The sequence below is a fragment of the Miniopterus schreibersii genome (assembly GCF_964146895.1).
Source record: "Miniopterus schreibersii genome assembly, chromosome: 10".
Taxonomy (NCBI): Eukaryota; Metazoa; Chordata; class Mammalia; order Chiroptera; family Miniopteridae; genus Miniopterus; species Miniopterus schreibersii.
Window position 1 is genome coordinate 59,280,399 of NC_138110.1, and position 15,772 is coordinate 59,296,170.

Sequence of the window (15,772 nt, forward strand, 5' to 3'; positions counted from 1 at the left end):
GGGGCTGTACCTCCGGGACCATGCTGGTGCGGACCGCCTGGAAGCGGGTTGCCGCGGCCTTGCCGGCGGCTCAGGGGCCCAGGCCCGAGGCGCCCACTCGGAGTCTGCGCCTGCGCGGTATGCTCTGGGTCCTGCTCGCTGCCACCCTCCCGGGGCGCGCGGAGCTCTTCTCCCGGCCGCGACGCACCGGAATCTTCCGTAGCCTCCCTCTTCCGCCCGCTGCCCAGACCCTCTGACTCTTCCCCTTGGCGTCACCCCTCCAATTTTCTCAGGCTGGACTTCTTAGTAGACTTCGCTGCGACCCCCCTGGGATCCTAGCGACGCTAGTCGTCCACCCAGAGACCTTTAAAGGAGATCTTGCCTGCTATGTCTCCATAGCCCTTCTCAGTGGCTTTGCCCTTTCAGAGCCTTTCCAGCTCCCTACGATGCAATTTGAGTATTGTCCCAACACCCCCCTCCAAGAGCCCTGTCTCTCTCCCTTACCTCATTTTACAGTTTGCTCAAATCCTCTGTTTTCTTTCCTTTTTCCTTAAGATTCAACCCCAGCACTCCTTAAACGTAACTCACCTCCATCCAGCCTTTACCTTCTGATGTCTTGGATACCATCTGTGTCCATAGTTGCATCCTCTCTCACTTGGCCACTCCGTTCCATATTTTTGTCAGTTGCAGAGCGTGCTCCCCAGTCTGCTGTTCCCTCAGATGCAGCCGCTGCTCCAGCGGTGGAGTCAGTGCTGCGACCTCTGTATATGGATGTGCAAGCTACAACTCCTCTGGTAAGGACGGAGGGGCAGCTTTTCCCAATGCTGCGCATAGGAGTCATATTGTAGAAGTGACTGTGTACAGAAATGGTTGGATCTTGGTAGAGCTAAGAGCCATTGATGAGTGTTTACTGGGAAAAGCAGTGAGGTAGGAGTTAGGCTTAAGTCGTAGTCCACTAGAAATGGCTCAACTACTTACAAACTGTTCATCTTGGTCAAATCACTTCAGTGTGGGCACTATAGTAGTAGTTAAAAGCATGGGCTCTGGAATTAGCAGGACTGCTACTTAGTAATTGTGAATTTGGGCAAGTAGTAAATGGATTGAGACAAAACAGTGCTTAGCAGCTTGGCACATGATAAGCACTTGCATATTAATGCAAGGTTTCACCAACATATGGACTGTCTTGTCCTGGCCCCTTGTAGATCATATTTCCTGGTAGGAATGTGAACACCTGTAGAAATGGCTGTCAGGACAAGACAATGTTTGTAGATTACCCAGGGAGATGGTAGAATAGCCCAATTTAAGCTGGATTGGGAATGGGAGTATATTAGGTTGATACTTGGTTAGTACTTGAGGGGCTGGAATAATGTTTGAGTCCTAATCTAGGCAGTGTCCGAAGGGTTGGGAGTTTGTTGAGGCAGGTCTGAGGGGATGGAGTGGGGCCTAAGTTAACTATGGGCTCAAGAAGACTGATCTGTTCTTTTGTGCTCAGGACCCTCGGGTGCTTGATGCCATGCTCCCTTACCTAGTCAACTACTATGGGAACCCACACTCCCGGACACATGCTTATGGCTGGGAGAGTGAAGCAGCCATGGAACGTGCTCGCCAGGTTAGTACAGAGGAGTCTAGGAGGTACTGATATCAGGGATTCAGTGGCCTGTGGGAGGTATTTCCTTTTTGGTAGGTATGGGTGGAGGTAGAAATAGTTTGGGACTCTTTAAGAAAGAAATTCAGAGAGCAGGCTTTGGAGTCCCTCTGAAGGCATTTGATTAGTTTCCACATTCCCTAACTAAATTACCTTTGGCAAGTTATTTAATTTCTCTAAGCCTGACTTTCCTCACATTGCAAATGAGATTGTAATTGTACCTACTCCCTAGGGTTATTGGGTGAATTAAATGAGACAATGCTAGTGATTTGTTTATTAACCCAAAGCCTATATATATGAAGAGCACAATAGTGGGGGGGTTTTAATCCTCACCTGAGGATATTTTTTCCACTGCTTTTCAGAGAGAGTGGAAGGCGGGGAGGAGAGAGAGAAAAAACACATCGATGTGAGAGAGACACACTGATTGGTTGCCTCCTGCACATGCTCTGACCTGGGTCTGGGATCGAGCCTGCAACTGAGGTACGTGCCCTTGGCCAGAATCAAACCCGAGACCCTTCAGTCCGAGAGGCTGACGCTCTAACCACTGAGCAACCAGCTAAGGCAGTGCTTTTTTTTTTTTTTTTTTTAAATAAAATTTTTAAAATTGATATTAGAGGGCTCTAGCCAGTTTGGCCCTTTTGGTATATGGGACAAAGCTCCAGCTAACTGAGCCACACCCGCCAGGGCCACAATAGTACTTTCTTAAAAACACCAATATTAGCCCTGGCCGGTGTGGTTCAGTTTGTTGAGCATCATCCTGTGCAACAAAAGGTCACCGGTTCAATTCCAGGTTAGGCTACATACTCAGGTTGTGGGTTTGATCCTGGGTCAGGGTACATGAGGAAAGGCAACCAATTGATGTTTGTCTCTGTCTGTCTCCTCTGTCTTAAATCAATAAACATATTTTTTAAAAACCACCAATATTATTATCATTATTTTGTATTGGGCTGGGAAAGAGCCTGGGATCTGGGATGTAACTGAATTTATCCTTGCCTGACCCTATTTAGGTGCAGAGCTTCTTCTTGGGCAGTTGATAGAATACAGTAAAGCTCTTCTTGATCTAGAGCTCTGTCCTAGCTGTGTCCTGTAGTCAGGTACTTTCTTGGGGAACTGATGTTACTTATCTTTGTTTTTTGGCTTACAGCAAGTAGCATCTCTCATTGGGGCCGATCCTCGTGAGATTATTTTCACTAGTGGCGCTACTGAATCCAATAACATAGCTATTAAGGTAAGAGGGGATATCGGGACTTTCTTGACTTGGGAGATGGTACCCTTCTATCATCTGGGTTCATACATGTACTTTCCAGCCATTCACTCCAACCTTATTGTGAGGAGAAGATACAGACAAACACTCTTTCTGATTTGTTGCTTTCTTCAACCCTTTGCCATCTAAAATCTTTGCTCCTACTGAACTGAGTTCAGTAAAGTAGTTGAATAGGGAAGGAGGTGGCTCTTGGACCATTAACCACTTGATTTTTTGGACAGCAGCTACTTCACAAAGTGAAAAATGGTCACTTAACACATTTCTTCATCCTTTTAATCTAGTCACAGTGAAGTCCAAAATGGACTTTTAATTGGGCATATTTCTCAGCTTCACTGTTATATATATGATTTCAGGGCTACCTTCCTCTCAGCCTTCCCTTTTCTTTCTGATCAGATCTGTTTGTAACAGATCTTATTTCTTTAGATGTCCCCATTTTCAAGTACTGATTACTGTAATACCCTCTTCAGGCATTCACTTGGCCACCATTCTAGGATTAGTCACTGTGTCCTTGGGACATTCAGATATTTGGTACTTTCAAAAGTAAAATTCCACTCTCAGTAGTCATGTTGGTGTTTCATAGAACATAATCACCCTTTGACTGAGCCTGGTTACCAGGATCACATGTGTAAATGCCCTGGTTCTGATAACTTGTGGGCTGCTATAGATTCAACTCTGGCTTCACCCCTCTTACCATTGTCTCTCAGCTATGCTTCCAGTACTTTTTTTTTTTTTGACCTGTCCTGAGTTTAAGAGGTCTGGGACAAGCTCCAGAATCATCAGCATCCTGCCTGATCCTGTTAGCAGGAAAACATCCTTCTTGGGACTGCAGAGACCACAGAGCCAGGTCCCTCCAAAGATGGGGATGGTTTCAAAACTTTGAAAATGTTTGCTTTGAAAGGTCCTACAGATCCCAAACCTAGAGGTTAGGGATTGCTAAGAATAGTTTGCTAAGAGTTGTGACGGTGTTCCCCTTAGTCTCCTGGATAGGTACAGTAAATACCTACTTGCTTTTAGAGCCTTCTACCCTGTGGGTAAGTGATATAGGAGAGGGGGCAACTTTTAAATATTTTCCTTTTTATGTTGTCCTTGAGCACATACAGTTTTTATGTTGTTTTAAATTTCGCCTAATTAGTTTTACATCCTGCTTTTATTTTATTTTTTATTATTATTATTTTTTAAATATGTTTTTTTAATTGATTTTAGAGAGAGGAAGGGAGAGGGGGAGAGAGATAGAAACATCAATGATGAGAGAGTCATTGACTACTTGCACACCCCTTACTGAGGATCAAGCCCGCAACCCGGGCATGTGCCCTGACCGGGAGTCAGACTGCGGATCATAGGTCGATGCTCAACCTCTGAGCCACGTTGGCCAGGCACATTCTGCTTTTAAAGTAGTGCTCTATGATAAGCTCTGGGGGAACGGGTTGCACATTTTATTTCTTTTAATTTTTTTAGAAAGTAATTCATGCATATATAGTATGATTTTTTTAACTCTAGAAAAGTTTAAAATAGAGTATAAGTCTTCCTCGTCTTCCTCCCCTATTCTGACCCCAAGTCCTGCTCCGGGGTCAGACTATTAATTATGTTACTAAACTAATTCTGTTTATTGTTGTTCCAGAAGAAAATACATATATACAAATTTGCTTTTAATATTTTCACAAATTGTAGCATGTCATATTTATTCTTCTATAGCCATTAATAACATATGCTATGTCCTTCCATTTCAAATTCCATTATTTTTAATATAACTACATTCTTGTTTATGGAGTTGTGATACCACAACTGAGTGTTCATTTTACTATTCATTCTCTTGTTGGATGTGCTTAACCTTTCCATTTTTCTTAAGGATTGTAAATATAACAAAGCATATTTTGTGTCTATAGCTTCATCTGTCTTTTGAAATATTTCCCTAAGGTAAACTCTCAGAAGAAAAATCACAGAGAATTTGAATACAGCTTTTAAGACATCTTTGTACATAATTCTCTGAAGAGTTATAGCATAAATACTACCATTAGCAAGGAATAAGTTTATGAGTTTCACTTCCACACTACCAGCTTTGGGTCTCAGTATCACCATATTTGCATGTTTTGCAATTTAAATAGAAATAAATGAGAGAGGCTTTTGCTTGGGATGTAAGGATAGGCATGTTCCCTATTTTCCACCTGTGAATATATTTGGTCTTTGTTCTCTGTTCCTGGTATAGAACTTCAAAAACCCTTGGAGTTTCCTGAATGATAGAATTGCCATTTCTTATTCAAAACAAGTTTCTTTGGACCATATCTGAGTTTATGGTAATGAGATGATTCATGTTGGGCCCTTAGTTTTAAGGGACAGGCTGGCCACTCCAGAAAGATCAAGCATGTGATTACAGGGTTGGAACTTCCAGCTCTCCTCTCCTCTGGGGAGGAAAGGGGGGCTGGAGATTGAATTCAGTACTGTGGCCAAAGATTTAGTCAATCATGCCAATGCAATGAAACCCCCATAAAAACTCTAGATAGTGAGGCTTGGAGGAGCTTCCATGTTGGTGACCTCATGGGTGTGTTGAGAAGGTGGTGGCATGCCTAGATTCCATGAGGAGAGAGCATGGAAGCTCTGCCCCTCCGCACTCCAGATGACCTCACCCTATGCATCTCTTCCGTTTGGCTGTTCCTGAGTTGTATTCTTTATAATAAAACCCCAATCATAAGTACACCACTTTCAATGGGTTCTGTAAGTCATTCTAGTGAATTATCAAACTTTAGAGGGCTGTGGGAAGCCCTGAATTTGTAGCCAGCTGAGCAGAAGTATGGGTGGGTGGTTGTGAAACCCAGGACTTGCGGCTTGCATTGGAAATGGGAGCAGTCTTCTGGGACTGAGCTTGTTAACCTGCACTAACTCTGAGTAGTTAGCATCAGAATTAAATTGATTTGTAGGACACCCCGTCGGTGTTAGAGAATTGATGTTGGAGCATACCACCTTGCCTGCTTTCCCTTTACCAATGGGATCGAAGTCATTGCTGTCTTTCTGAGTATATTCTTCCTTCCATCACCACCAATTTATAGGGGGTGGCCAGATTTTATAGGTCACGGAAAAAGCACTTGATCACTACCCAGACAGAACACAAATGTGTCTTGGACTCTTGCCGTTCGCTGGAAGCTGAGGGCTTTCGGGTCACCTACCTGCCTGTAAAGAAGAGCGGGATCATTGACCTGAAGGTAGGAGTGGCTCCTGGCAGCAGGGGAAAAGTTGGCGGAGCATGGATTCTGTCTGTGCATCTCTCTCTTCAGCCTCTGCTCAAGCTTGAAGGACTAGATCTAATGATGAGGGTAGGGCTTAGAGAAATAGGCCTTGGCAGGGAATACGTCTTGGCAAGGAAACCAAGGGTGTGTTCCCTTTGAGTGTGTACCGTCTTCCTTTTCCCTGGAGGATGTATTTCTCAGCTTTGTTGGTGCTTCCTGGTTTGTGTGGGAGCACTGGACATGTGTGCAGGATATCAGGGGCTCGCCATGGCAGAGCTCTGGCTGCCTCCCCTACACCATTGTCTCTCATCGCTCTAAAGAGATAAAAGTTTTTAGAAGAGTATTTCCCTTTTGCTCCATATCCTTATGTGTCCATTTTGGGTAGTGAGTCCAAGCATCTCATCCATCAGATTTTGGATAATAGCATCCCTAGACAGATCCTAAAATGCAGTTTGTAGATAGAACCCTTGTCATGTACATTTGGAGTTACGGAGGCAACATAAGGAAGATTAAATAAAGGTGGGAGAAAGCAAGGTGGGGAAGTCTCTATGATTGGTTTACAGGATAGTTAACAAGATTATGTGTCATGCCTCTAAGAGGTGTGGAAAAGGAGATTTTTTGGGGGCATTTCAAAGGTGTGTTAACCTAGATGCCCAAGAACAATGGACAGGACTTGCTGAAAGCAAAGATAAACCTTTTACTAAAGAAGTTATAGGCCTGGGGCATGCATACCCACCACACCTTCCCAGTTAGGATTTTGTTTTTTAAACTTTTTTTTTTTTAAATTCAGTTAGGAATTTTTTATCAGATCACTGTGTGAGGTTATTTTTGGTCACTGATTTATTACAGCACCCCTTTTTGTTCACAAGGTTTATAAAAAACAAAAACTGCCAAAGTCTTTTGTTTTTTTATGCCAAAGTGTTTTTTAGTGTGGCTGTACCATTTTATATTTCCATTAATAGTGTATGAATGATCCAGTTTCTTTGTAACCTTACCAGCATTTTTTTGTATTGTCACTATTCTGATAGGTATGTAGCAGAAGTTTCCTTTTTCAGGACTAAACTTGCCCACATTCTGCCGCCACCTGCTCGGGAAAGTGGGGGTCCTGAGAGGGGGCGTTGGGAGATTAAGAAACACAGAGACATAGGACAGTTTAAGCTGGAGCCAGGTGGGACACTGCTCTCAGATGGAGAGACAGTGACCCCAAGCAAGCTCAGCATCTTTATTATATACATCAAGGTAACAATTCTTCAAGGAAACTGCGGGTAGCTGAAAGGGTCAAAACAATCCCTAGTCAAGCTTTCTCAGAATATACTACTTTGCTGCGTCCAGAACAACATCTTGGGGGTTTTCTATTGTTTCACGCTGCACCCACTGTACCTGGAAGCTAGCACCCGACTGCTGCTCAGCTGATCACATATCCTAGCCTCTGGACAGGGGAATCTGTATCCAGGCAAGGCTTTGCCTCTGGCCCGGACAAGGTCCCTCAGGGTCTTCAGGGCACAGCCTTGCTCTTGCCCGAGTCCCGGCCAGCTTCCAGGTTCAGCCGCTCTCCACAACATTCTAAGTTAGGGAGGACCTGGTGGTACTGTATGGCCTCCTTACTTCTGATATTCTTAGGAACTAGAGGCTGCCATCCAGCCTGATACCAGCCTGGTCTCAGTGATGACTGTGAACAATGAGATTGGAGTCAAGCAGCCCATTGCAGAAATAGGTGAGTATCATGGGTGGACCCTGATGCTTGCTCACCAAGCAGGAGTGGGCTGGGAGCTGTAATACTTTGCAGAGTGCAGTAGGAAAATATGGAGAAAGAGACATTGTAAATGGCATAGCCAGTATTTGAATCCAGGTCTAGTACCTTTTATGTTCTTTTCATTTTACTGCAGTCGGTGCAGTAAACAAGACAGTAAACAAACAACCCTCTACTCTTTTTCTCTCTTCCTCTTTCACCTTTTTCACTTTTGAACATCTCTTTATTATGTTAACTTAGAGCCAGAGACTCTACCTCATAGTCACAAGAGCAAATTCATCTGTTAATCTTTGCCTCTTTTAAATCAATAAGGACATGAAAGTTGATCTGATATATTGAAAGATCAGTGTTAAGAGAGAGAGAAATGATTTATTATATGATTAGAGGCTAATGCCAGATGTAGCTTTGTCTTAGAACTCATGGTACATTGTGGGACCACTGCCAGGTGACTTCCCAACATTGTGCTATGTTTCTTCCCCTCTGTCGTTTCCTCAGGGCGGATTTGCAGTTCCAAAAAGGTGTATTTCCATACTGATGCAGCGCAGGCTGTTGGAAAAATCCCACTTGATGTCAACGACATGAAAATCGATCTCATGAGCATCAGTGGTCACAAAATCTATGGTCCCAAAGGTACCTCCTAGGGTTCCTCTATTCTGTACCTACCAGTAAACCCTTTGACAGATGTTCCTTGGACTCAATGTGAGACTTCCATTGCTCTCAGAAGAAGTTGTAAATTCAGAGTGTCATTTATTTATTTTTATTTCTATTTTCAAATTATAAGAGAAAGTTTATTTAGAAAGTTACAGAGGTAGTAGAAGTAAGCCAGCTGGGCTGCATAGGCTCAGGAAACAAAAAGAAGGGCCCTCGGAGCTTAGAAGAGGGAAAGGCAAAGGTGATGTGCCTGGTGCCTGGGGGGGAAGAAGAGAGGGACGGGAAAGCCATGGGCGTGCTCCTGAGAGGGAGAGCACATTGCAAGTGTCATTTAGCAATAGCCAGGAATACTTACCTATTTGTATATCCTCATAGTTACTGTGTAGCAGATCATTCTTCCCTGTTCTCTTTAGAAAATCCTTAGAAAGTATGTAGACATTAATTTGGTTGAAGAACAGGGAATAAGTCCAGCTAGCTGAGTCCTTCATTCCCTGTGTCTTGCTTTAGCCTAGAGGGTGATTGTGTGGGCTTGTACATACATCGTTTGGTTTTTGTTCCTAGATTTAGTCATCTGTGCTCCTGTTAGTCTCTCAAGAATATTTGTTTGTTCCATATGGTCCTCTTGAGCTAGGAATGTTTCTAGCTAGAATTCTGCCTCTTCACCCCAACTTTTTGAAGATACTGTTGTCCTCTATTTTATGGAGGTAGCCATAAAAAAACACACAAAAAACTCCTCCTCTGTCTCGGGTGAGGTCCTGTGGTAGTTGGTAATACCAGTACACTCTCTGTGTCTGAGGGTGTGTCATCTGAATGTACACCCTATAGGAAAAGGTGTGATAGCTCCTGGAAGTGTGTTAGATGACTTCTTATAGAGGTTCCCAGAGATTGCAAAGAGTGTTTTCGTGAGCTGTTATTTTAAAAAGCTTAACTGCCATTCTATCTTTAACTAATATGTTGCCTTTGTTGGCTTTAATTGAAGATACATCTATTTTGATAAAACTAGTTAACTCATTGAGCAGAAGCTCTGCCTGGCACTTAAATGTGTAAAGGTATTGCTCACTATCCAAAGTCCTGCTTTCTGAACTCAGGATCTAAGTAGATTTAGATAACATGGTTTCCTTCACTATTCAGACATGGAATCTGAGCATTTTCTGTCTGAACTTGGGAACCGCCGAGATTCAGATAGTGTAGGATGCTTGAATTTGATGAAAAATAAAATATTTCTTAATAAATGCAGTTTGGTACATTAGTTATTTTTAAACTGGGGTTCGTCATGTTAACTTTTTATAGTACCTGCAATCTCTGCCTCAAAAGTTGTTCTGTGTGAGAGAAGATGAACTTCATCAAGTACCTCCTCTATTAAAAAATCCTTGACTACTTAGTGAATATTTTTGCATATTCATGCTCATATTTTGGCATTAAATTCCTGTAAGTGGGTTTGCTAAGTCATGAGTCATACATATTTTTAAGTTTTGATAGACCCTGGGAGATTATGCTATTTTTTTTTACTTCCAATCTGACCTCCTATTTTTTCCTCAGGATTTTTAAAAAAATTTTTTTATTCTATTTAGGTAGGTAATGTATTCACATGGTTCTAAATTAAAAAGCTACAAAAAGGGTACCAGATAGAAAATCTCTCATCTCCGTCTCCCAGCCATGTAGTTCCCCCTCTGGGGAGGCAGTTTCTTAAAAATTTTTTTTAGACGCATAGCCTTTAAAGGCAGTGTGTCTTTTTTTTTTTTGGCAATGTGTCTTGAATTTAAAAAATATATATCTGTATGATTTTGGAATTTTTTTTTTTTTTAAATGGAAAGGAAGGTGGGGGGGAGAGAAAGAGACATTTATTTGTTGTTCCACTTATTTATGCACTCATTGGTTGATTCTTGTATGTGCCCGGAGATGGAACCTGTAACTTTGGCGTATTGGGACAACACTCTAACAAACTTGAATTTTTATATATATATATGTTTTTATTGATTTCAGGGAGAGAGGGAGAGAGATAGAAACATCAATGATTAAAGAGAGGCATTGATTGGCTGCCTTTTGCACGCCCCCTACTGGGGATGGAGTTCGCAACCCAACATGTGCCCTGACCGGGAATTGAACCGTGACCTCCAGGTTCATAGGAGGTAACTCAACTACTGAGCCACGCCTGCTGGGCAGGGGAGGCAGTTTCTATGTATTCGAAAGTACATATATACTCCCCCCACCCCCGTTTTTTAACTTACAAGATAGTATACTATATTCATTGTTCTGCATCTTGCTTTTTTCACCTAATACATCCTTTTTAAAAAACTAGACTATTAAGGTGTTTTTTTAAAAAAATACGTCTTTATTGATTTCAGAGAGAGGAAGGGAGAGGGAAAGATAGAAACATCCATGATGAGAGAGTCATTGATCAGCTGCTTCCTGCACGCCCCCTGCTGGGGATCGAGCCCTCAACCCAGCCGTGTGCCCTGACTGGGAATCCAACCTCGATCTGGATCGTAGGTTGATGCTCAATTGCTGAGCCACGGCGGCCAGGCCAGACTTAAGATTTTAACAGTTTTCTAACATTGTATCTTGGAGATTTTACAGCGGCAGCACAGAAGGAACTTCCTCATTCTTTTATACACCTCTGTATTTCATGTATCATAATTTATTTGCTCATTCCCCTGATGAAGGACATCTAAGTTGTTTCCAATTTTTTTTTCTATTATGAATAATGCTGCGCTGCGTGATGTCATTTTATATATGCATAAGGAGCTACTTTAAGCTTAAAATGAGTCTTTACTCCTTCTGGTAGTTACCTTCCTGGTGTTAAATAATTTTGATAAGTATTGTGTTTTTACTGCTGTTTCTTCTTTCCCTCCAGCTTTTTTTTTTAATCCTCATCTGAGGATATTTTTTTCCATTTTTTTCAGCGAGTGGAAGGGAGAGAGAGAGAAACATCAATGTGAGAGAGACACATCAATTGGTTGCCTCCCACACGCCCCTGGGGCTGGAGATAGAGCCTTCAACCGAGGTACGTGCCCTTGGCTGGAATTGAACCCAGGACCCTTCAGTCTGAGGGCTGACGCTCTAACCACCAAGCCAAACAAGCTAGGGCCTTCCAACTTTATTTTATTTTGAAAAATTTCAAGCTTATAGAAAAGTCGAAAGAATATTTTGACCCCTTTGGAAAGTGATATTTCATTTCATCTGCATTTTTCTTTCTCTCTTTTTTGTAACCAACTTTGTTCCCTAGGGGTTGGTGCCATCTACATTCGCCGCCGGCCCCGCGTGCGTGTGGAGGCCCTGCAGAGTGGAGGGGGGCAGGAGCGGGGTATGCGGTCTGGGACAGTGCCCACACCCTTGGTGGTGGGGCTGGGGGCTGCGTGTGAAGTGGCACAGCAAGAGATGGAGGTATGGAGAGAGCAATTTCCTCTCACAACTTCTTCCCCTGTGCTGGGTCTCCTGTTAGAGGCTTCTTGGTATGACTGGGTTAGGTCTCTTGTCCTTTTCCCAGTATTACTGGCATCTTGTTCTGGAGGGAGGGGTTATGGGCTCCAAAATCCAGGCCCTTTCAGTAGTGATCAGCTCATTTATTTCTGGGTTATTGGCAGTTATTTAGCACCTTTGCATACTAGGTACTGTGCTCAGTGCTGGGGATACAGTGGTCTCCATGAGTAACACAGGATGATAGGTAGGTCTAATGCACAGTCATTTCTGGATGCAGGGGAAAGGCTCCTCATCCTGTGCGTTCGGTGCTGTTGATGGTCACTGTGCTTAGTTTTCCCTTGCCTGTTCCTCAGTATGACCACAGGCGAATTTCAAAGTTAGCAGAGCAACTGACACAGAAGATAATGAAGAACCTTCCAGATGTGGTGATGAATGGGGACCCTGAGCACCATTACCCAGGTATAGACATGCCCTTTCTATTCCCATTCTGGAAGAGCCTGAGACTGAAAGTCCTCTCATAGTTCTTTCTTCCAGGTTGTATCAACCTCTCCTTTGCCTATGTAGAAGGGGAGAGCCTACTGATGGCACTCAAGGATGTTGCCTTATCTTCGGGGAGGTAAGTTGGACCAGATAGACAGGGACTGTGGCAGGACTGATTAGCCTGGCTTCTAAGTGCTATAACAGATTGTTGAGCTTTCCAGTATAGAGATGACAGGCACAAGAGCTCTTGGTTAAGAATAAAGATCATTTTGTAAGCATTTATTTTTTTAGCTAGCTGGGCACAGGCTGAAGTTGCCACTCTAGGAGGGCTTCCGGGGGTAGAATTTTGTACCTTTTGTAGTCCTAGGAGATGCGCGTATCTGTTCTAGTATTATATTAGCAGTTCTTTTGCAGGCCTCCAGAATTGTACCATCTAGGCTGGTACAATGTGGCATATTCAGTCACAGGGGAGAGAGCACATGTTCTGCTGTCTCTTGTTGTCAGACCAGCTCATGCAGTGTCATACTGTGGCGATGTCCTTGCTCAAAGAGCTTATCCTTCATATGGACCAGAGTAGCTAGATTTATATCCCAGAAAGTGCAGGTAGTATCAGCCCTTTAGCTCTGACAGATGAGAATGTTTCATTTGTCTCCATGGTATGACTCTAGGAACCTGGGGGATGGGAGCAAGACTGGGGGTTTAGGGCTAAAAACAGATGTTGATGAACTGAGCAAGGCTCTGCGACTTTCTCCTCAGTGCATGTACCTCTGCATCCCTGGAGCCCTCTTATGTCCTTCGAGCAATTGGCACTGATGAGGATTTAGCTCATTCTTCTATCAGGTCAGTCAATTGAGCTGCAACATTTATGAAAGGCATCTTTTGTGTATTTCATCTCCTGTTTTTGTCTTCCTCAATCTAGTTTTCCTTGTTCCTTCTTAATTCTTCATGAAAGTCTCTAGAGAAGTGATTCTCAGACTTCATTGAATATCACCTGGGACGTTTGTGCAAGATAAAGATTTCTGAGTCCCACACTTAGAATATGACTCACAAGGTCTAGAGGAGTAGGAAACTTCTCAGGTGATTCCGATGTGGCTGGTCCATGAGCCATAGAAACTTGAGAAACTCAGACCCAGAGGGGAAGGACCATGTTCTCTCCATATTCTTTGTGGAGTATTTGCTGAATGAATTTACCTCGGTGCTAGAGCTCTGATGCAGAGCTCTTCTGTGCCTTTTTCAGGTTTGGCATTGGCCGTTTCACTACAGAGGAGGAAGTAGACTACACAGCAGAGAAGTGCATTCACCATGTGAAGCGTCTTCGAGAAATGAGGTATGCACTGTTATACAGAGACCCTTTGGAAGAAATTGTAGCCCTGGCCAGAGCTGCTTAGTGGTTAGAGCATCGGCCTGCGCACCCAAGGGTTGCAGTTTCTATTCCTGGTCAAGGGCGCGTACCTTGGTTGTGGGTTTGCTCCCCGAATCCCAGTTGTGGTGCCTGTGGGAAGCAACTAAATGTGTCTCTTTCACATTCATGTTTCTCTCTCTCCACCCCCCTCCCTCCCTTCCACTCTCTCTGAAAAGCAGTGGAAAAAAGATCCTTAGATGAGAATTAACAAAAAAACAAAAAAAGAAATTGCAGTGCTTGCACTCTGTGTTCACAGAGCCGGAAACCAATTTGCAAATACTTGGATTTTAGGATTTAGAGGTTCCACAAAGAAAGAAAGTTGATCTCCTCGGCTACTTATTTTCAGAATATGAAAAAATATTTTTAAAAACTAAAGAAGTACATAAATTCAGTTATTTTTCATAGTATTAATAGTTTCATTGCAGCAATAACAGTACAAAATTTCTGATTTGTAGTTTGAGTGTAGGAAAATCCTCTTTAATAAAGGATTCTTGCCCAGCCGGGCATGGTTCAGCAGTTGAGCGTCAGCCTAGGATCCAGGAGGTTGCAGTTCGATTCCTGGTCAGAGCATATGCGGGGTTGCGGGCTCCATCCCCCATCGGGGGCGTGCAGGAGGCAGCCGATCAATGACTCTCTCATCATTGATGTTTCTCTCTCTCTTTCTCCTCCTCTTCCTTCCTCTCTCTGAAATCAATAAAGATATATTAAAAAAAAATAAAGGATTCTTGGCCTAGGAGCCAATGTTGACTGCTTCGTCACTTAAGCCCTTACTCATCCAATATCTCTTCTCTTTGGCAGCCCTCTCTGGGAGATGGTGCAGGATGGCATTGACCTTAAGAGCATCAAGTGGACCCAACACTAGAAGGGTAGACCTCTGACTTTGTGCTGGCCTGGCTGCTCCTGCGTCATCAACCCATGCACTGCATGGCACCTTGTTACACCCAGTGGGTATTTCATGTTCAAACCAGACTTGGTATAGCCCAGTTGACTTCAGCTTCAGCTCACCTCCCAAGCCAGAAACATAGGATAATTATCTTTCCAGGGTCTCAGCTTTTTTGGTGGGGAACACTCCCCATTTCTCTCTGGGAGTCCTTCTCTGCTCTTATGGTGAGTGGATGTCTCACCCTGAAACAGGAGGGACATTTGTTATGATATTACTGCTGGACATGTCTATATCCTTGGAGGGGAGATCCAGAACTGAAAGAAGTCTCCTTGTTCAGGGACCTGGATGCTGTACATGGTCATTTGAATTGTTGCTTACTGCTACCAGCAAGACTGCTTCCTTTAGGAACAAGCATAATTAACTATGATTTAATCTTTTTTGTGGCTCCAAAGGCCATCTCTTCATATTGACTGTAGATGGGACAGAAAGTTTCTTAGAAAGTTTGTCTTTCTGTCCTTGTCTTCTTTCGACCTAGTGGAGCAAGAACTATCTATATGATTCTACCCATTATTCTAATAATTTGTTTCTTTTTGAAAACTTGTTAATTTGCAGATTAGAGAAATAAAATCACCTTCCTCTATTTATTCTGTGGCTTTATGAGAGTTCCAGGGAGAATTCCAAGCTGTGCTTGGGAATTGTGGAGCAGACTACTACCCCACTTGATTTCCATAGATGAGTCAGTCTGCTTGCATATATCTTCTTTGAACAATTGAGTGCTTGTCAGGAGCCTGATATTATTCTGGGTACTGGAGATACATTAGTTAACAGGACCAAAAAGGACCTTTCCCTCATTCTTGTGAAGGGACAGAAAGTAATGAATAAACAAATATTATAGATTGTGATGAGTGCTATGGAAGAAATAGAATGGTAAAAGGAAATAACAGGGAGAACCTACTATGCTGGGTGTACTATAGACGCTTTTTTTTTTTTTTTATAAATATGTTTTTATTGATTTCAGAGAGGGAAAGAGAGGAAGGGAGAGGGAGAGATAGAAACATCAATGAGAGAGAAACATCCTTC

At 43.0% G+C, this 15,772-nt stretch overlaps 1 protein-coding gene across 1 annotated transcript; it reads left to right on the forward strand.

The window, feature by feature from the left end:
- Positions 1-20: 20 nt before the first annotated feature.
- Positions 21-15,332, forward strand: NFS1 (NFS1 cysteine desulfurase; the record flags this gene model as incomplete). The annotated part of the gene is made up of 13 exons (XM_081150056.1): positions 21-117; positions 664-773; positions 1,472-1,588; positions 2,769-2,852; positions 5,930-6,082; positions 7,727-7,820; positions 8,352-8,486; positions 11,734-11,891; positions 12,281-12,386; positions 12,462-12,543; positions 13,164-13,247; positions 13,645-13,734; positions 14,608-15,332. The coding sequence occupies 13 exons, from the start codon at positions 21-23 to the stop codon at positions 14,669-14,671; spliced, it is 1,374 nt and encodes a 457-aa protein (XP_081006182.1). The 3' UTR covers positions 14,672-15,332.
- Positions 15,333-15,772: the final 440 nt, after the last annotated feature.